The sequence below is a fragment of the Dendropsophus ebraccatus genome, chromosome 9 (assembly GCF_027789765.1).
Source record: "Dendropsophus ebraccatus isolate aDenEbr1 chromosome 9, aDenEbr1.pat, whole genome shotgun sequence".
Lineage (NCBI taxonomy): Eukaryota > Metazoa > Chordata > Amphibia > Anura > Hylidae > Dendropsophus > Dendropsophus ebraccatus.
Genome location: NC_091462.1, coordinates 93,725,329 through 93,746,090, shown reverse-complemented (window position 1 = coordinate 93,746,090; position 20,762 = coordinate 93,725,329). Strand labels below are relative to the sequence as shown.

The 20,762-nt window shown below is 43.3% G+C and overlaps 1 protein-coding gene across 2 annotated transcripts in view; it reads left to right on the top strand.

Moving 5' to 3' along the window:
• The first annotated feature begins 268 nt into the window (after positions 1–268).
• BAIAP3 (BAI1 associated protein 3) overlaps positions 269–20,762 on the top strand; it is a 118,224-nt gene continuing 97,730 nt past the window's right edge. Inside the window, exon 1 of one of the 2 annotated variants that reach the window (XM_069983894.1) lies at positions 269–403. In XM_069983894.1, coding sequence (XP_069839995.1) covers positions 273–403 — 131 coding nt within the window. In that variant the 5' untranslated portion in view covers positions 269–272. Of the gene's footprint in view, positions 404–13,055; positions 13,145–20,762 lie in introns of those variants that run through there. The other variant, XM_069983895.1, reaches the window with a different exon arrangement.

Sequence of the window (20,762 nt, the reverse complement as noted above, 5' to 3'; positions counted from 1 at the left end):
GCCAAGAGAGCAGACTCGAGTTAGACTCACCTCTACTGACCACTCATTGTAAAAGCAATAGTAACTGATGGATCGTACAAGGAAGCCTTTACAGCTTGCACTGTGTTAAAAATAATGAGATATTTTTTTATATTAAGTGCAAGCATTGAAACCCGATTTTCTTTAAAGCTAAGTATTTGTAGTTAAATGATGATCCATGTAGAACCCATCAACCATAAAGATTACATATTGAACTAATTAATGTCTTTCCTTTCATCTACAGGGCAGCAAAGATGTCCACGCTACTAGAGATAAAAAGCAGTGTCTTAAGACAAGTGCAAAACCGACAGTCCTTTCGCCGAAGAGCGGAGACAGAATCCAGCGTGCCAACACAGGAGACCAGCAAGGTCACAAGTACTATGAGGTAAACGTTATGAAGAAGACTCGGTGGGTAGGATTATACTGTCCTATCTCAGGGAAGCATAAACTAGTGAGAGAGAAGCTGAACAGAATGATGTATCACTTCCATGAACAATAAGTAGTCCTCTCCATTATGTGCATGTGCTCAGTAGTCCTGGATATTCATGAGAAGCAGAAAACTCCGCCCACCAGCTGCTGATTCAGAGTTATCTATCCATGCTGTGTATAGGCAGACAGCTGTCAATCAACAACTGGAGGGCTGCGGCAAGAATCCTAGTCTCCTGCATATTAGGAGAACGGATGAACAATCTGTTCAGCATTTCTCTCACTGGTTTATTCTGCCCTCATTTAAGAATGCATAAACCTACTGACAGATTCCAATTAATGTGACTTCACACTAACCCCGTTGTGTTTATGTGAACGGCGTTGGCAGAAACCCATGTGCTTTCCACTAAATCAACCACATTAGGCGGCCAAAATTTGTGTACTAGATCAGCCGAGTGTGAATTCACCCGTATCGCCAAGCAGAATTTTTGTTTAGACAATTGTTACTGGTCTAAATAAGGAAAGAGTATGAGCTTTCGGTAAGAGGTCTGGGAGGGAAGCCACAGGTGATGTGCAGTCTTTGATGTCATAAAATATGTATGTCAACTGCGAGTGATCAGACTGTGTGTTTATGTCAGAGCGGCTCGTAGCTGTGATCCTCAGGGATGTGTCCAGTTCACATGAAGGATGAGAGAGATTCTTAGATATAAATGCAGCTGGGGCCTGCTGTGGCATAATGTCTTAAAAGATCTTAAGGAAATGCATGTGGCATCCGAGGCAAATAGGGCCTGAAGCTTATTACTGGAGAAAAGGAAGGAGAAAGGAACTATATAATTGGCACTATGGTATAGTCAGATATGATACACCAGTTAGTATAGCATGGATGGCATGAAGCTGTTATAAATTATCTTAAGCTGGTCATCAACCAAATTATCTAGCGGCTGAAACATACCTGTATATTTAGGAAATTTAATAAAATATGTATGGTTTTGTGAGATTAAAGAGGTACTCCGCCAACAGTGAGAAATTCAGAGGACAGGGGGTAGGGGGAATATAATAAAGAAGTCCTACTTACCCATCCCTGCGCTCCCTCAGCCATGCGTCGGCAGCTCTCTTTTACCGTCCAGGCTCCTGAATCTTCTTTTTCTGTTTCTTCACGACCCAAGAGGAACTACCCTCTCAGCTAGTCAGTGACTACAGGGGTGTTACTGATTTCATTACAGTAATTGCTGATAATATTCCCCCCTGCCCCTCTGGATTTTTTGCTTTTACCCGGAGTATCCCTTTAACAGTTTAGAGTGGTGACCTGGTGATTGTAGTGCTGTCACTGCTGTTATTAAGCCCTTTAGATCCCCCTGCAGGGGCACTGCAACTTCTTATTCTCTCAATTTCATGGGTAAGATCAGAACTGGGTTGTTTGCCAGCAGTACTCACACCTGGACTTTCCTTCACTTACTTGTGTGGCCATTCACAGGACATCACTTACTGCTTTGCTATCACATTGAGTGCTGATAAAAGTGCACTGGATTGTGTGTATGGTGGGGTGGTGGTGGTGGTGGGGTGCTCACAACTAGGGATGAGCGAACCGGCCGAGGTTCGGGTTCGTATGAACCTGAACTATTGGCTTCTGATTCCCGCTGTCTGCCCGCTCCGTGGAGAGGGTGGATAAAGCCTGAGGACCGACTAGAAAACTAGGATACAGCCTATGGCTATGGCTGTATCCCAGTTTTCCAGGCGGTCCTCAGGCTGTATCCACCCTCTCCCCGGAGCGGGCAGACAGCGGGAATCAGAAGCGGATAGTTCAGGTTGATACGAACCCGAACCTCGGCCGGTTCACTCATCCCTACTCACAACACGCTAGTATGGTTGGCATGTTGGCACTAGTAGTTACACAAGGGACATCTTTAGGTCAGAGATGAAAGGGAAGTCATGTGTTGCCCTTCATTCACAGCATGGACCCTGGAGAGGATAGAGACCGGCATATCTTGCATTTAGACAGAACAGGATTTAGTACTAGCCAAGCTACGCCCTTTGGTTGTTTCCCTACTTCTTCTCAATCTACCGAATGTATGTTGGAAAAATAGGGATCAATTGGAAAGAGTTTGCCTGCCAGTTCAGACTACCAGCTATGTATTAGTGTTCTGTAACATTGTAGATATATATTGGATGTATAGGAGTCTAGAATTTGTCTAGTTCTCTACCATGGTTCCTCTGAATGCCCCTTTTGTCTGGTGTTGCTTAGTGACTAGGCAGATTCTTCCTTTTATGATGTTATAGCGGTGCTATGTGCCTTACACCAATCACATGCTCCACTAATATACTGAAAGAGAAACTGCAGCTGCATCCCTCTCCTCCCCCTCTTCCTGGTATACTGTTTTCTGATTGGTGACTGAGGAGGTCAGGGATTTCTGTACATTGCTGTTCCATAACGAGTGAATAGAATGGCGGGCAAGTATATGCCTTAAAGGACAGGAGACCTCTTTTCTCCATATTGGTTAGACCCCCACCAGTGAGCTTGTTATCACCTAATTTTCAGATAACCCCTTTAATACCAGCTATATGACCTGCATATTCGGACAGCACTAAAGGCTAACCATACTGTGTAGGGAATCACATAATTGCTTAAGTTTATTAAAAAAAAAAAAAAAAAAATCAATAGCAAGTAAACTAACTTCTCAAAGACCCTGAGTGGCTACGGCACTGGGCTTTGTGCCGATAATTGCCGGCATATCAAAGGTCACTCCTAATGTTCAGACTCTCTTGTGTATAACACTACAATTATTAAAAAGGGCTTTTCGCACAAGTAGACGGTGAGGCTAATGTACATAGTGTGATTAACGTTACCAGGCCTTAATTAGAAAAGTGCCGCCTGTGTGACGGGCAAATTATAGATGGGGGTGGAGAGGAAACAAAAGAACAAAAAAAAAAACAACGAAATAAATAAAAAAATGCTGGGTCCAGAGAGGGGGTCACTGATACAATAATCTAGTACATTGTTTACAGAAAAAAATTTGAAAGTATAGATATAAAAAGATAAAAGTTTTTTTTTTATTTTTTTTTTCCTTTTTTAATTATATTTTTTAAGGTTGAGCACAATTTAGCAAAATGTACTAAACTAAAAAATGTAAAGGGCAATTGTAAGGGGGGTTTCACATAGTTATTAAAGAGTAAGATTGTTCAGATGATTCTGGCAATAAAATCTGCATCTATATTTCATGAATTTAAGGCAATTAACGCAAATTTAACATAGCCTTAAAGGGGAACTATCAGCAGGTTAGACAAATCTAACCTGCTGATAGCCCCCTATTGCGCACGGTGCACCGAGGAGGAAGATATGTGTGTTACTTTCCTCCTCAGCGCTGTTCCCAATGCGATTAGCAGTGTAATCCTCAGTCTGGAGCACTGTTAGGAGCACTGCCCCGCCCCCAGCCCGCGAGGCTGCAAGGAATGGGCCGACTTGCGTGATGGGGGAGGGGCAGTGCTCCTAATGGTGCCCCGGACCAAGGGTTACACTGCTAACTGCCCAGGAACAGCTCAGAGGAGGAAGGTAAGACACATACCTTCCACCTTGGCGTCCTGTGCACATTAGGGGGCTATTAGCAGGTTAGATTTGTCTAACCTGCTGATAGTTCCCCTTTAAGCTACAGATGATGTAACATTTTTATACTTTTGTCTGCGCCTTAAGCTTATTTTTGCAGATTTGGAGCTGTCATAATGAACAATGGCTCCTTTACCTCCTCTCTACTTCTAGCACTATGTAATTTAGCCTTGTGCATAATTGCAGCATTCATGTCTAATAACCGGTTTTATGGCACCGAGAAACTAAATAAATATGTTAAATTGGTTACTCATTTTTCCTGTCGTTTTGATTTGCAGACAGAATGCACCTTTTTCCATCGTGTTCATGTTGTGCATGAGGAAATGTATTGTCACCAACTCTATGATGCTTATTAGGGAACATTGTCGTGGATATGTGTGCAATAGATTCCACTGTGTTGCATTATAAATCCACGTACTTGATATTGTCGTAAAATTATCCATAAAGAGAATGATTTCACTGATATATTTTCAAAGAAGACTATCATGCAATTTATCATATTGATATAATCTATCTTGGAGATTGCAACTGAACTGAGCATGCCGGACCCCCCTTAGTGGGTCATAACCAAGGGCAGTCAGTAATCAGAACAATGGAAGTCCATGGGGGATTAGTAAGTCTAAATCTCTTAAATAGGAAATAAGAAATGCTTGTACATTTGACATGTGTTTAATTTCACATAATGCATCAGTTTAGTCCTAGTTATGGGAAAAGTGTCAGGGCACGTTTTCCCAACAACTGGATAGTCACAGTTTGCAGACTACTGATATATAGTAGAACTTTCCATATAAGGATAAAGACGAGATATATATATATATATATATATATATATATATATATATATATATATGCAATTTAACCACAAAAGTTATAATTATATATTAAGACTCTTAATGTATATTTATAACTTTAGTGTTTAAATTGCAGTTTTACTAGGTTTAACTAGGTGTTACGGATGTTACCAAAGGTTCAGTTTGGATGGAATGGCCTATATATATATATATATATATATATATATATATATATATATATATATATGAAAGAGAGTGCAGCACTGTTGGATAAAATCCTCGGATTTCACGCTGTGAGTTTGCAGTGAAATCTGCTGCGGATCCTGGTATAATGAAGGCCTATGGGGTCACATACCCGCAGTGGAATATTCATTCGCTGCAGATATGTAACCCGGCCCCTTTAACCCCCAGCTGCCCACAGCCCGCAGCATACATTACCTACTCAGCGCTGCGGCTGTGTGAAGCTCCCGGCTCCCCTCGCTTCTCATCACTGCATGGTGCGGGTATGTGACCCCATAGGCCTTCATTATACCAGGATCCACAGCAGATTTCGCTGCAAACTCACAGCGTGAAATCCGCTGTGGATCCGGTACGTGTGAAGGCACCCTAAAGGTCTTAAAGGGGTTGTTCACCAAAAAAAGTCTTCTTTCAAATCAACTGCTGCCATAAAGTGCCAGAGATTTTTAATTTACTTCTATTAAAAAATCTCAAGTCTTCCACTACTTATCACCTGTTATATGTCCTGCAGGAAGTGGTGTATTCTCTCCAGTCTGACACAGTGCTCTCTGCTGCCACCTCTGCCCATGTCAGGAACTGTCCAGAGCAGCAGAAAATCCCCATAGAAAACCTCTCCCGCTCTCCAGACTAGAAAGAATACACCCCTTCCTGCAGGACATACAGCTGCTTATAAGTACTAAATGACTTGAGATTTTTTAATAGAAGTTAATTACAGATCTCTGGCACTTTCTGGTACCAGTTCATTTTTTTTTGGTGAACTACCCCTTTAAGGCATGTTATAAACATAAGCCATGCCATAAACCGACTGACATTTTTAGTGCTATGATGCTTTCAAAATAGCTGTTTTACCTTACAATACAACTTAAGAATTTAGCAATTCGAGTTTGTTAACAGTCATATTGTGCTGTATTGGCTTTGGGAACTCTTATGGAAATTGCTGGGCTCGATCACTCAGTGTTTCTTTGTTGCACTTTGCTGGGTGTTTTAGTCCCGTATAGCACTAGGTTCTCATTTGCACATTAGACGCGCAGGGTTGCGGTAAGAACCTCTGAAAAGACTGGCATTTAGGAATGAGAGCGTCTCAGTATGTGTCAGCTGTAGAAATGACTCTTTATTCTGAGTATAGTACAAAGACTGTACAAGAGGCTGGGCACATCGGGGTGAGCTCTACAGCTGCTCTACAGAAGAAAGGAGAGTTGGAAATGAAAAGTCCAAAGACATCATTCCCATACAAGTAAACCTAAAGGGTTGTTCCTTGTTTTAATATAAAGCTGTGCCCCTATATGTAATTCTGGAAGACAAAGGGGGGGGGGGGTTGCTTTGAACTGTGGACCCCTTCCCATCCATGAGCCACATTAGAGATCTGCTTTATAGTCATGATAATAACATGTGCACAAGTCATAAATACATCCTGGAATCATATAACAATTGTTTTTCGTCCCAGGTTTATTGGTCCTTTTCGACAAATTTATAACAGCTTTGTGAATGCGACCTATCGACACAGACCAAGTGTACAGCAACTATTGTGGTCAATAAGGGGCCAAAGATCACTTGAGGTCCTTCACTGTTATTGGGTTAAATGTTAATATATTACTATAATTATAATATATTACCTATAGCACTACCTTTATGACATTACCCCTACAATAAAAGAAGATACAGTGTAAAAAGTGGTCTTTCCCAGCATGGTACACCCCCAAATCCCCCTAGAAAACCTCTCCTGTTCTGGGCAGTTCCTGACATGGACAGAGATGGCAGCAGAGAGCACTGTGTCAGACTGGAAAGAATACACCACTTCCTGCAGGACATACAGCACCTAATAAGTACTGGAAGACTGGAGATTTTTATCTAAACTTTGTTGCAATACATGGAATTGTGGGAGATAGAATATGAAATATAATATCAAGGTGGCTATAACCATTAAGCAGTGCTGCCTCTATGGCGACAATCTATAGAGCCTTCTGGAACAGTTGTAAGAACGTCCATTGTTGGTGATTATTTTATTCCCATTATATAGATTTTAAGGCTTTTTTAAAGTAGAAATGGAAACAGCTACTGTCAAGAATTCTTTGGTGTCTTCGGTGATCATTAAATCGGCAATTATAGTGACCTAAAGGGTTCAGACACCGGGATCCTCATTATGGAGGAATTAGAGCAGACATAGTGGAGGAGATGTGGAGGAAGTGGGTGCTTTATTCTATAGGAAAAACATTTTAAGCCGAGCCAATGAGACTATGAAGAGGATTTCAAGTATTTTCCTTTTGACCTCTTGTCCATAGAGGAAAGTAACAGACATATCCTCCGGCAATTACATTTGTATCTGAGATGCTGTTGTTATCATGGACTTGCTCGGGAAATGGAATCAGTTGTTTTTTTTTTTTTATTTATTTCATTTTCCGTTATCGTCTGTATTTTGTTAAAGGGGTTGTCTGGCCAAGGAACATTAATATGCAAGAGGTGAGGGTGGCGGCGGAAAAAGGTAGAAATAAAGGAAGATGGCGTTATGATGGTGCTCGGATTTCTCATTGTTCACTGCTTCTTGTTTTCGTCTTGACACACAGGAAATGCTCCCTCAGCCAATCAGTGGCCAAGGAGGGTCATTATTGTGGCCAGTGATTGGCTGAGTGGGCATAACCTGCGTGTCAAGACGTCACCAGGGAGTGGTGAGAAGCAAGAATTCGGGCAAGTGAATATATCTTTAATAAACCTTTTGCACCAGATAACCCCCTTTAAAGGGGTGTTCTAGACTTCACAAAAATTTTCCTGGGGGCCAGTATGAAGGGGGAAGAGTACAACAAATGTATATTTACCCCCTCATATTGCTCCTAATTCCAGGTACAAGTACTCTGGTGACATCACTTTACACTGTGCTTGGCACTCTGTAGTCAACCATTGGTCTCAGCAGTCATTTGCAGATGTAACCACTAAGGCCTGTTATATGAGCTAATACCATGGACTCCAGTCTAACAGTTGATATGCTGATACAATGTAAAAGAAAAAAAAAATCTGGCTTCTGAATCCAAACTAAACCTCAATATCCATTCACAAGAGATCTTAAAGTGATACACCAAAGAACATTTTTTCGTTTTTAAATCAACTGATGTCAGAAAGTTGTATAGATATATGAATTACTTCTATAAAAAAAAAAAAAATTAACTTCCAGTACTTATTAGCTGCTGTTTGTCCTGCAGGAAGTAGTGTTTTCTTTCCAGGCCGACACAGTGCTCTCTGCTGCCACCTCTGGTTTTCTATGGGGATTTGCTACTGCTCTGGACAGTTCCTGACATGGACAGAGGTGGCAGCAGAATGCACTGTGTCAGAGTCACTGTGTTAAAGAATGCACCACCTCTTGCAGGACATACAGCAGTTGATAAGTACTGGAAGACAAGTTTTAAACAGAAGTAACTTAAACTTTCTAACGTTAGTTGATTTAAAATTATGTTTTGTCTCCAGAGTACCATTTTAAGAAATAAATAATTACTATATACATAATATATAGACCATTCATACAATGATTTCAGGGTATGTGCATCATATAACTATCATTATATATATATATATATATGGAAGGCATTTATATTAAAACAATATCGTTATGTAAACATATTGCAACATTTATCTTGTACTTATAGGGGTCATGTTACCCCGACTGCTGTGGTGAAGCCCGCCCGACCCCCCAGTGGAGCCCATTAAACTTATCCCCCTCGAAGTCCCGGTCTTAGACCCCGAATGACTGGAGCAGTCATTCTCTATGGGCATTGGACCCATCTCTGGTGAGCGTGCGCACGGCTTCCAACAGGGATTTCTCGGCGGCGGGATGGGGTCTGGGACCGGGACTTCGAGGAAGGGGTAAGTATAAGGGGCTCCACCCGGGGGTCGGACAGGCTTCACCCCCGCAGCCAGGAAGACAGGTCCCCTTTAATCCAGATCTGCATTCACAATTCTGCTTGATTGCAATGGAAACAGTCTCCATTTTTTGGGAGAGCCACAGGATGGAATCTAACAACCAAGAAGATCAAGACAGATATAAATCAAGAGCAACCATGATAAACAATGAGGTTTTGTAGCCGTGCGGAGACCCCTCCTGTGCACTGTGTTGTATCTGTGATGGTTACAGGTTACTTTTATACTGTCATGAAGAACATTCATACCAAATGCTAAAAGTCTTTCTATCTGTTTATGGCTCCTTCAGTACAAAACAGATTATATGGTTTTTAAATCAACTAAGATTACTTCTATAATCTTGTGCTATATTTAGTTATGGCCCAAATTTATCTGTAGATTATAACTTTATAGTTTAGGTGGCATCTGCTTAGCATTGTGGTGACCTTTTAAGCATTTTAAAACCCATTACTTTTCAAAATTTTGAGTTGCAAAATACATTCCTATATTAGGAGACCCGGGTTGGACATCACCTTCAAGAAATAGATAGATAGATAGATAGGAGATAGATAGATAGATAGATAGATAGATAGATAGATAGATAGATATAAGATACAAGAATCTAGATATAGATATACACAGTGGTACCTTGATTTAAGAGTAACTTGGTTTAAGAGCGTTTTGGTTTAAGAGATCACAGTTTTTTTAAATTGTGACTTGGTTTAAGAGCATTGCTTTGGTGTAAGAGCTCCCTGTACTGGGTGGGAGTGGGGGAGGGACATGGCCTGCATAGCGGGGTCTACAGCACTGTACTTTGACTTAGAAAGTCTCCCTCACCTTCCAAATCATGGCAGATCCACTTCAGGCTGGGGCTTACATCAAGGGACAGGACTGTGGAGGTAATCTCTCCATAGCTGTAACCCCTCTCTCCCCGGACAGAGAGTGCTGCATGTATGTGCCCACATCTGCCCTGCTCATTCCCTCATGCTCCCTGCAGTCTCTGTGTTTCCCATCCTCTCCATTACTGTACAGTAACCTATAATATCACATATTCTGCTGTTTCTGAATGTTTGTTTCATCAGTTTTACCTGTTATTCAGAATAATAAATCATTATTTTGGGGGTGTTGAACCAATTGTCTGCATTTCTAGGATTTCTTAAGGGAAAATTTGCTTTGGTTTAAGAGTGGATTTGGATTACAAGCGCGGACCCGGAACGAATTATGCTCGTAATCCAAGGCACCACTGTATATGTATATACACACACACAGTGGTACACACAGTACCACAAAGGCAGACCACACAACTGCTATGGGGTCCGTATGGGGTCCACAGGATAGGTGAAAAGTAGGAGATCCCAGGGGTCCGACCTCTGTACCCCCCACCGATTTCCATATCAGGCCCTCAGCTTGTGTATTATGAATAGAGCCACAGGTACGGCACGTGATCCGCGTCTCTACTCGTTCCTATGAAGTGGCGGAAAGAGACGATTACCCCAGAAGAGCACTGTAATCGGCTCTTTCCATCTGCTCCATAGGAATGATATGGAAAAAGGTGGGGGGTACAGACAGGGCCGATTCTGGGGTCTGTGCCGCCTGAGGCAAACCTCAGGCTGCCGCCCCCCTCACTGGCACTCGAACCCCACCCGCCCCCAACCCCCCCCCCCCGCGCGCGCGCCCACGGCAAGCCCACCACCAACATACACTACCGCCCCCACCTCACTGGAACAGCCAGGGGCCGCGGCCGCCGGACCTCTTCAAGGCGGATCTGCCGCTTTAAAAGTAGGGGGCTCCGCTACCGCTAGCTGTTCTATCCAGTCCATTGAGCTTCCGGGACAGGTCACCTGATGCACGCCGGCCCCGTAAGCTCACAGCTCCAGCCCCGCGCGCCGCACCTCTCTAGTCTCCTGCTCAGTGGCATACATGCAACAGCTGACCGCACAGGACCGCGGAAGAGGTGCGGCGCACGGGGCTGGAGCTGTGAGCTTACGGGGCCGGCGTGCATCAGGTGACCTGTCCCGGAAGCTCAATGGACTGGATAGAACAGCTAGGGGTAGCGGAGCCCCCTGCTTTTAAAGCGGCAGATCCGCCTTGAAGAGCTCCGGCGGCCGCGTCCCCTGGGTGTTCCAGGGAGGTGGGGGCGGTAGTGTATGTTCTGGAGGGGCCCGGCAGGCGGCCCTACAACTGATAATCTGGACGGCCCAGTGGGCATTTGCCCGGTCCGCCAGATTATCAGCCGGGCATGCCGCCCCCTGCAGGACTGCAAAATCTGCCGCCTGAGGCGGAATACTCATTCCGCCTCATGGCAGAAGCGGGCCTGGGTACAGAGGTCGGACCCCCCCACAATCCTGTGGATTGGGGAAAAGTTACGTTTCCTGGAATACCTCTTTATGGTGCGTTCACACCTACAGGATCTGCAGCTGATTTTCTGCAGCAGATTTCATTTAAATAACTGAACACAGCATGAAATCTGCTGCAGATCTGCTGCAGATCCTGTAGGTGTGAACGCACCCTTAAGCAGTTGACAGCTTCCTTCACTAGCTGTTAGGAAATAACAGGCCATGTCTATTGTCTAGGCCTTCATGGCTGCTTTAACAGATCTGCTATTACAGCTTGCCCTAGGCAGGCTGTACTAGCAGATTGCTGATCTAAAAGTTCACTGTAATTTATGTATAAGAGTTAACTGTATGAGCGATCAAGTGATCACATAATAAAGTGCCATAGGGGGACTAAAAAGGTAACAAAAAGCAGATATATATTTTTTTATATTTTTTAAAAAAAACTATTCCCATCACCTCAATTTTCCCATGTTTTAAAAAAAGTGAAAAAGGACAATATCTGGTATTCCTGTATAAAGAAACTAACCAAATATCATATTATTGAAACCCCAGGGTGACTGGTGCAAACAATAAAGAAAACTAAATTCCAGAATTATGTGGGTTTTTTTCTAGTTTTTTTTATGGCTCTCTAGATGGAATAATAAAAGAGTTATGGCCCTTAGAGGAAGAAATGAAATTCAAACATGAAAATTGTCTGTCCTCTTAAAGGGAACCTGTCACATTGAATCTGTAAGTGGCATGTTATAGACCAAGAGGAGATTAACAGAGTGATATATATCGTTTTTTAGGAAACATTTCAGGATAGCTTGTCATTAATCATGTAAATCTCTGCTCATTCTGGGCTAAGTAGTCATGTGGGCGGTCCTTATCAGAGACTGGCAGTTATCTGCATGTAGACGCACAGGTAGAAAGAGCTGTCAATCACTGAGTAGGACCACTTGCTCAGCTATTCTACTTATTCTGAGTTTAGAAATCAATTGGGTGGTCCAACTCAGTGGTTGACAGCTCTTTCTACCTGCAAACAGATAACTGTCAGTAGGACCGCCCACATGACTACTTAGCCCAGAATGAGCAGATACTTACATGGGAAAATGACAAGTTATCCTGAAAATTTTCTTATCAAAACTATATATCAATCTGCTCAGCTCCACTTGCTCTATAAAACGGTGCCTGCAGATCGGACTGTATTTTTAGTGTGACAGGTTCCTTTTAAGGCAGGGATAGGGAACCTTCGGCCCTCCAGCTGTTGCAAAACTACAATACCCATCATGTCTGGACAGCCTTTGGCTCTCCAGGCATGGTGGGAATTGTAGTTTTGTAACAGCTGGAGGGCCGAAGGTTCCCCATGCTTGTCTTAAAGGGTTAAGATTATCATTGTGTAGTTCTGCACTGGATTTATTGTCTGGATTATCAGATTCCATTGTTAAGGAATTTCACACCTACTGAATGCAGTGATAACGACTTCTAATTAACCATACCTAATTAGCTTTTATTCTTTTACATCGCCGGTAATTCTATATACAGTACAGAGGTGTTTGTTGTTTTCTTCCTCGGGATACATCATTTCCAATATTGCCTCGTCCTTTGATGCTCATTTTACATAACATAAAGTATTCATGTGCATAAAACGGAAACAAATGGTGACTGTGCGCGGCTGTAAATTGGTGCTAATGAAATGCCTGCTTTGCCTGCATACATTAATATTACCTTTCATATAAAGGCTAGACAATTTGGATGTAAGGATTCACTGAGGACAGTTGTCATGGAGACGGAATGGCATCATACAGAGAGGCTAGGATTTCCCGCGCCCCGCTGCGTCTTAGAATCTGATGGTGATGTTTATGATGTTCACACAGGTAGGATAAGTAATAATGTTTACTGCGTGTTACAGCGGGGCGTTAATACTGCATTTACAATAATATATACCAATAAAACAGATTAGTGGAGGTGAAGTAGGAGCAGGGGGGCCAAACTCCCCGCAGATGATGTCCACCTTCCCGCAGGAAAATACTCTGATGCTGTAGTGGCAGTGTGACACTGGGTACTGTGGTGCTCTGCTTAAAGGGGAATTCCGGGTGTCCCGCGGCTCTATTCATTCCTATGGAGCGATGGAAAGAGCTGAGTACAGCGCTCTTCCGGCTTACTCAGTTCTTTCCGTTGCTCCATAGGAATGAATAGAGCCGCGGGTCACGTGCTGACCCGGGGCTCTATTCATAACAGAGCCGGTGGGGTCCCATACGGAGATCGCCGGGGGGTTTAGGGGTCTCCTACTTTTCCCCTAGGGGAAAAGTGAATTTCTCCCGGAATACCCCTTTAATCCCTGTACGACATATATATCAAAGGTCTGCAAGTATGAAAAGGTTTAGAAGATGAGCCCACTTCACCTTCACCCACTTCAGCTGCCATTTAACCCCTTTGATGCCTTTTTCAGTAGCAACTGTGGCATCTAGGCTGTCAGGTGCTGGGTGCCACTCCTGTCTGGCCTCCGGTTCACCTCATGATACATTCTTCCGAAGGCCTCCATGGCTGCCATGCTTGTGCTCCTGTCACACCCTGCCTTTGTATAAGTACAAGTGATCATTTAAGAGAAAAAAGATTGAAGGAGTAGTTCACAAAAAAAAATTAAAAAAAATCTTTCAAATCAGGTGGTGACAGAAAGTGCCAGAGATTTGAAATTTACTTCTATTAAAAAATCTCAGGTCTTCTTAAGTATTTAAAGTAGTTCTTAACTGTCTCACCTTTACCTCCTTTCTACTACCCCCCATGTACCACCCCCCTCAACAATGCTGCCCTAGGCACAAGATATTGGATGCCTAGTTGCAAATACCAGCCTGAGGTACTAGCCTACAGTGTCGGACTGGAGAATCCTCCGGTGGGTCCCCAGCTTTACAACCTGCACAAACATTGACTGACATGGTTTTTCTCACTGGTTCTTAATTACTGGGCCCCCAGGATCATTTCTTCTGGTGGGCCCAGACACCCCAGTCCGACACTCCTAGCCTATAACCATGCCCATGTTTTCCAGGCAGCTTTAGGGCTGTATCCAACTTCTGCAGCCACTGCTAATCAAATGCCGCACTACCATATTTAGGGTGAAAATCAAACAGTGCCGAAGTAACCCAATGGCTTTGGGTTACTTGGCAGCATCGGCAACAGTTCCTCGCTTTCTTATGTACAGATACCAACCCCTACAAGGGGAGCCTTCAAGTAATAGGATTCAAGGGAGTCATTCTCCATAGGTGATCCATCCCTGCATATTTTAAGCAATCTTGTCCTGTAAAGCACAGTGCCTCTTCTTTTCCTCCTCGGTGATTATTCTTCCAGAAGTGACACAGAATAGATGCTGCGGTGCACAGTTTGTCTTGTTAACACAATCTTCAGCTCTTTCTACGCGTCCATCAATTTGGCACATAACTCGGCTCCCTGACAATCTAACCCAGTGGGGCATGGTAGATAAAGCCTGCTCGGAGGATCTCAATCACAAATTATTATAATTAACCAAATGCAAAGTAAAAACCCAGGGAGAAATGGCTTGTCAGAGATGGCAGCTTACTTCCCTAAAATAAGAGGGGCTGATTACATAATAGATGGCTAGGAAGCACACTGGGAAAATATACGTTTAAAAGCCTAAGGTGAAGTGCAGCTTAAAATATTTGGCACAGAAAATGTCACACGCTGGCAGGATTAAGTGGCATGTTAATGTTCGGAACATAATGGATGGACAAATAAGCACTTTAAAAGCTGAAGTGCGTACTTACATCTCTGCTATAACATAACAACAAAAGCTCCGGAACATCTCGTTTTACTGCTCTACACTTGTAGCTTGTATACCAACCACCATGAGTTCTCTTGTGCGCCATATTTATTCATTGGGATACTGGTTTGCACCTTGCTGGACAAGGGGGGATGGCTCATCGAAAAGGGCATGGCTTATAATGGGCCGCTTTACACCAAGGTTTTAGCACAAATATCAGGTACAGTATAGTATTATAGACTTCTATGCAAAGAAGAGCCTGTGGAGCCTTATTTAAGAGTCTCAAAACACCGGACTAGCCAGACTGATCGCTTTTGCCGGCTACCGACAGTGTTCTCTTTGGGCCAGTTCACACTGAGCAAGATCGTCGGAATCCCGCCGTGCTCAGTGTGCTGCTGTAAGTGAATAGGGCGCGCGCGCTTATCCGCTGCCGCCGCTCTCCGCTCAAAGAACTAACATGTTAGTTCTTTGAGCAGAGAGGAGAGGGAGCGGACGAGCGCGCGCTCTCTATTCACTTACAGCAGCACACTGAGCACAACGATCTTGCTCAGTGTGAACTGGCCCTTTGGCTGGTCTCCCTGAGATCAGTGATCTCTTTCCCGTATCATAGACTTCTATGGGTGCCATATTAGAGCTCACTATAACTTACATCACCAGAGAGAAACAAGTTACCCAGCACTGCCTGTATTGTCTCTGGAGACGTCCGTTGGTGTTCAGCCCTTCCCCAGTGCGGATTTGTATGTGGGCTGATAAGGTCTGTGTGCCAGGGCTGCTTTTCAGTGCCAGTCCAGCCCTGCTCCATGGTAACAGACTATAAACAAGACCTGTGTGTTGTCAGATCCTGAAGTCATGTGTTACTCAGGTCTGCCCCCTTTGTTACTATCTTTACTGAATCAACAAGGGGAGGCAAAGGGAAGAGAGTAATACATGTTGTTTTGTATAAATATATAATTTATGGGGGTTTTAGTTTATTTTTTTGTTAATTCTATAGACCTTTTATCTGGACAGTGGAATTTTGTGTATATCTTTGCAACACAGTACTGTTAATATGAGTATATAACATTGTAATGGGGCTAAGGGGCAGGAGGTGAACCTTCTGCAAGGCAATGGGCCTAACAATATCTGCTCTGGGTCAGGCGAAACCACTTATGCAGTCTTAGCCCAGGCGGCAGTAGAAGTTACTTTCATCTGTTAAAGCGACTCTGTACCCACAATCTGACCCCCCCCCCAAACCACTTATACCTTCAGATAGCTGCTTTTACTCCAAGATCTGTCCTGGGGTCTGTTCGGCAGGTGATGCAGTTATGGTCCTAAAAAAATACTTTTAAACTTGCAGCCCCGTGCCCAACGGGAGTATCTGTGCCCTAACTTTGCACCACCCCTCCGTCCCTCCTCCATTTTCTCCATGCTGAACATTGCACAGGTGCTTAACCATCCAGCCCATGTGGCGGGCTGCCACAGGTGGGGAATAGGAGGCAATCTGCCTGGAGCATTCCTAATGATGAAGAGGGGGAGGGACAGAGAGGTTGTGTAAAGTTAGGGCACAGATACTCCTGTTTGACACAGGCTTCAAGTTTAAAAGTATTTTTTTAGGACAATAACTGCATCACCTGCCGAATGGACCCCAGGACAGGTTTGGGGGGGTCAGATTGTGGGTACAGAGTCGCTTTAAAGGGGTTGGCTACTATAGTAAAACTGTTCAGTGTACAGTGTTAGTAAGTGTACTCACTGCACTTACTGACAGCAGCTTTTCCAATTTACCTCATTGACCTTTAATCCCCTCCTCCAGGCTGGGCTCTCCTGCTCAGTGGTGATTGTTTCCATAAGATGGCCGACATGGAGGACATGTGACCATACCCCACTCTCTTTGTCTGCCACTGAGCCTATAGATGCCAATGGAGGACACTGGAGGCGGAGCATGGTCACATGCTTCTCCATGTCGGCCATCTTATGGACAGACTTACCACAGAGCAGGACAGCACAGCCTGGAGGAGATGAGTCTGATATTAGCTCTATGAGGTACACAGGGAGCTGCTGTCAGTATATACAGTGAGTACACTTACTAATACTGTACACTGATCAATTTTACTACAAAGTGGCCAACCCCTTTAACATGCACCAACAACAGCTAACTTCTGTCAGGAAACCTATCCTCTTCTAATGTAGAGGGGCCCTCCTCTGTAATATTCAGCCCTCTCACTGTAGTGCAGGGTGAGTGTGCTGAACATCAAAAGGAACAGAATATGAGCCTCCAGGGTCATGCACACAAAGAGCGAGAGTGATGAAGGACCTAAATCACATGACCTACAGGTCCTCAAGGTTACAGTGTGAAGCGAACAGCCCGACTACAGAGAGGAGGAGGGGGAGGAGTGTGAGCTGTAAGTGCTGTCAGCGTGTGTATGTGTGTACTGTATGCAGTAGCGTAATTTGGTGGGGGCAGAGGAGGCGGCCGCTCCCGGGCCCACACAGGCAGGGGGCCCACTGAAGATTTGGCCAGTTAATGCTGTCTGCAAAAGCCATTGCATTTGCCGACAGACTTAACAAATGTCTATTGGCTGTAGGTGGATGGAAACAGAGGGAAATAATAACTATATTGGGGCACAAAAGGCCTAACTACCATATGGATGCATAGAGAAGCTGAATTTCAACATTTCAACTACTATATGGGGGTGCACTGGGAGGGTCTATCTTTTATATGGAGGAACAAGGGGGATAATCTACTATGTTAGGGTATAGATGGTGGCCTTTTTACTATATGAGAGCATAGAGGGACCCTGAGAACTATATGAGGGCTAAAATTGGGTCTAAATACTACATGGGGGCATACATTGGCTGCTCTCATATACCCTGTACACCCTGATTATCGGGGCTGATTTCTCCTACATTTTAATGTATTGTTTCTATGAATTAATAAAGTAATTATTCCATTTAGTTATGTTGCAGTAGTCTGGCTTTTTTTGTATATAGGTTATTTAGTATAGTTGCCTTGAACTCCATGGGACTATATATTGTTGTTACCCAGCATTTGTACTATACAGTTACTCTATTGGTACTGCGGGTATCCCCTTCGGGTGTTGCCATCAGCTATGGTTGACCATCAGCTATGGTGTAGTCCTCATGCTGCCCAATAGATATTAGACAGATAGATATGAGATTAAGAGATAGAAGAATGGATAGATGGCTAATTAGAAAACAAAAACAGCGCCATAGCTTCCTCTATGTTGTTTGTGGGATTACAGCTTGTTTCCATTCTCTAGCTGAGCTGCACTACCACATCCAAGCTTTGGAGGAGAGTGGCGCTGTTTCTGGAAAAGGGCAACTATGTTTTTGCAAAGCTGGATAGCCCCTTTAATTTTTACATGGTTATATATGTGAAAAGGCTTTTCCAATGGTATCAGTCCCTGTTCGCTATGAATAATGTACTAGAAAATACCCTTTATTATTCGGAAAGCATTGTCATCTACTGAGGTTCCCTATGGGTAACATAATTGGTTGGGGGCCCACTGAGACTCACTCGCCCCCCCTAGGCTGAAACCTTAGCTACGCCCCTGACTGTATGTATTTATATATACAACGATGTGTATCTACTGTATTTATATGCGTTACAACCAGTTTGTGTGTCTGTTTATGTATTACCTAGGCGTTATACAGAATGACTCTTATATACAATTTAAGGCAAGTATTTAACAGAATCATGAAAAAAACTTTATTGATTACTAATCAGGGAAATTATGAAAATAGGGTCATAATAAAGCCTTTCTTGTAAAAAAAAATAGAAAAAAATATGTCATGATAATGCAATATAAAGTGCAGGACTTCCTTACTAAAAACAAACAAGCTATATACTAGCAGGAATATATATATATATATATATATATATATATATATATATATATATATATATGTATTACTGTTGTTTTTCCTTTGTATTGTATAGAATACCTAGGAAATTGGACGTCCCATTGGCTATAGATTGCCCAGGCATTCTATACACTACATAATTGCAGACATTTACGCTAACCTATACACACGTTGCATAGAATAATAGTCCATGCTGAGAGCTCCCATCCGCTTGACCCCTTTGGCATTTAACATAGTAAAATGCCAAAAAATGTACACATTCTTTTTCAAGGCACAATATACACTATACTATTATTAAGTCAAACCACAGGGTTTATCCCACATTTCCCATTCTCCACATCTATAATCTCACCCTGGGGTGGTAAATGAACAGCTTTTCTGCCTTAGAGGTTATCAGCTAAGATAAAGTATATGATTTAAAGGGGCCATGTTGCCACATATGATATATTCTACTGAGCGTATAATCAGCATGCCATCACACTGACTCCATGTCTGCAACATCTATTACAGAACACTTGTAAAATATCCACTACACAAATGGGATTTTTCCTGTGACCATTTCGGTCTGTGTAATTCGCAGGTTATTTATCATTCAAAGGTTTTCATTACAGGGGAAGAAGAGGTTCCTAGAGCTGAATCGTATATGTGGTCTTCTGTAACATATTGGTCATACAACTGGGATGGGACCAGGCATTATACCTCCCACGAATGACAAATGTGCCCAATGCAATGGCTAGTGTTCTGCCACCACCTTGTATGAAGTAACCAGCTCCTGAAATAGTGTAACCTTTAGAATCCTCAGTACACATTGTAAAATATAGGCCTCTAATATGGTGCTGGGATTCCCATTCAGGACAGAATAGCTTGGTGTTTGTTTCAACCAACTAGATGGTATGAGTAGCAGAAATCTTTGTGCAGTACTGTATGGATTGTGGCATACATTTTGCCTAGTACCTTATTCTTGTCCTATTCCTGTCGCATTTATGTTATACTGGTTTATCCATTTTCAAGTTGCTGCTGTTGTACTTAGTTTATCTTCTTGCAGGTTTTTGTGTTGGAGTTTTCTGCTCTGTCCTGCTTCTCTGGATCCTAGAGCCTCCTGGTTGTTTCTGCTATGGAGAGTTTGTCCAGGACTTCCACAGGGACATTCAAAATGACAATAAGGCTTAGTTTGTTGGAGTTCCGGGAAAGATCCAGGGAAAGATTAGGAGTGGTCAGTTAGGGTCAGTTCTTTGTATTTATTCCTGCTTTGTCATTTTCTACTTCATTCCTGACCGCCATTATCATTTGTGCTATCAGACATTCCATCATCTCCTCCTTCTGTTGTCTATTGGTGAGTTGCCTATTCTTGTTACCTGCAATCGTTGATATATGCTTTGTATGCAACTGACAGCTCATCATAGTTTTCAGCTCTACTGTAAGCCCTGGGGTAATCTGAGTACTGGGAGCCACATTTAATGTACCCACAATCTGCTCCCTCCAAACCGCTTGTACCGCCGGATAGCTGCTTTTAAGCCAAGGGCTGTCCTGGGGTCCGTTCGGCAGGGGATGCAGTTATTGTCCTAAAAAACAACTTTTAAACTAGCAGCTCTATGTCAAACTGGCGTGGCCTAGAGTGTCTGTGCCCTAGGCTTGCCCCACTTCTGCGTCTGCCCGTCCTCCCCTCCCTCTTCATCATTAGAAATGCCCCAGGCAGGGTTTCTCCTAATCACCACTTGTCTGAACACTGCACATGACAAGTGATGAATAGGAGAAATCCTGGCCAGGGGCATTCCTAATGGTGAAGAGGGTGGGGGGTGGTGCAATGTTAGGGCACAGACACTCTAGCCCCCGTCAGTTTGACACAGGGCTGCAAGTTT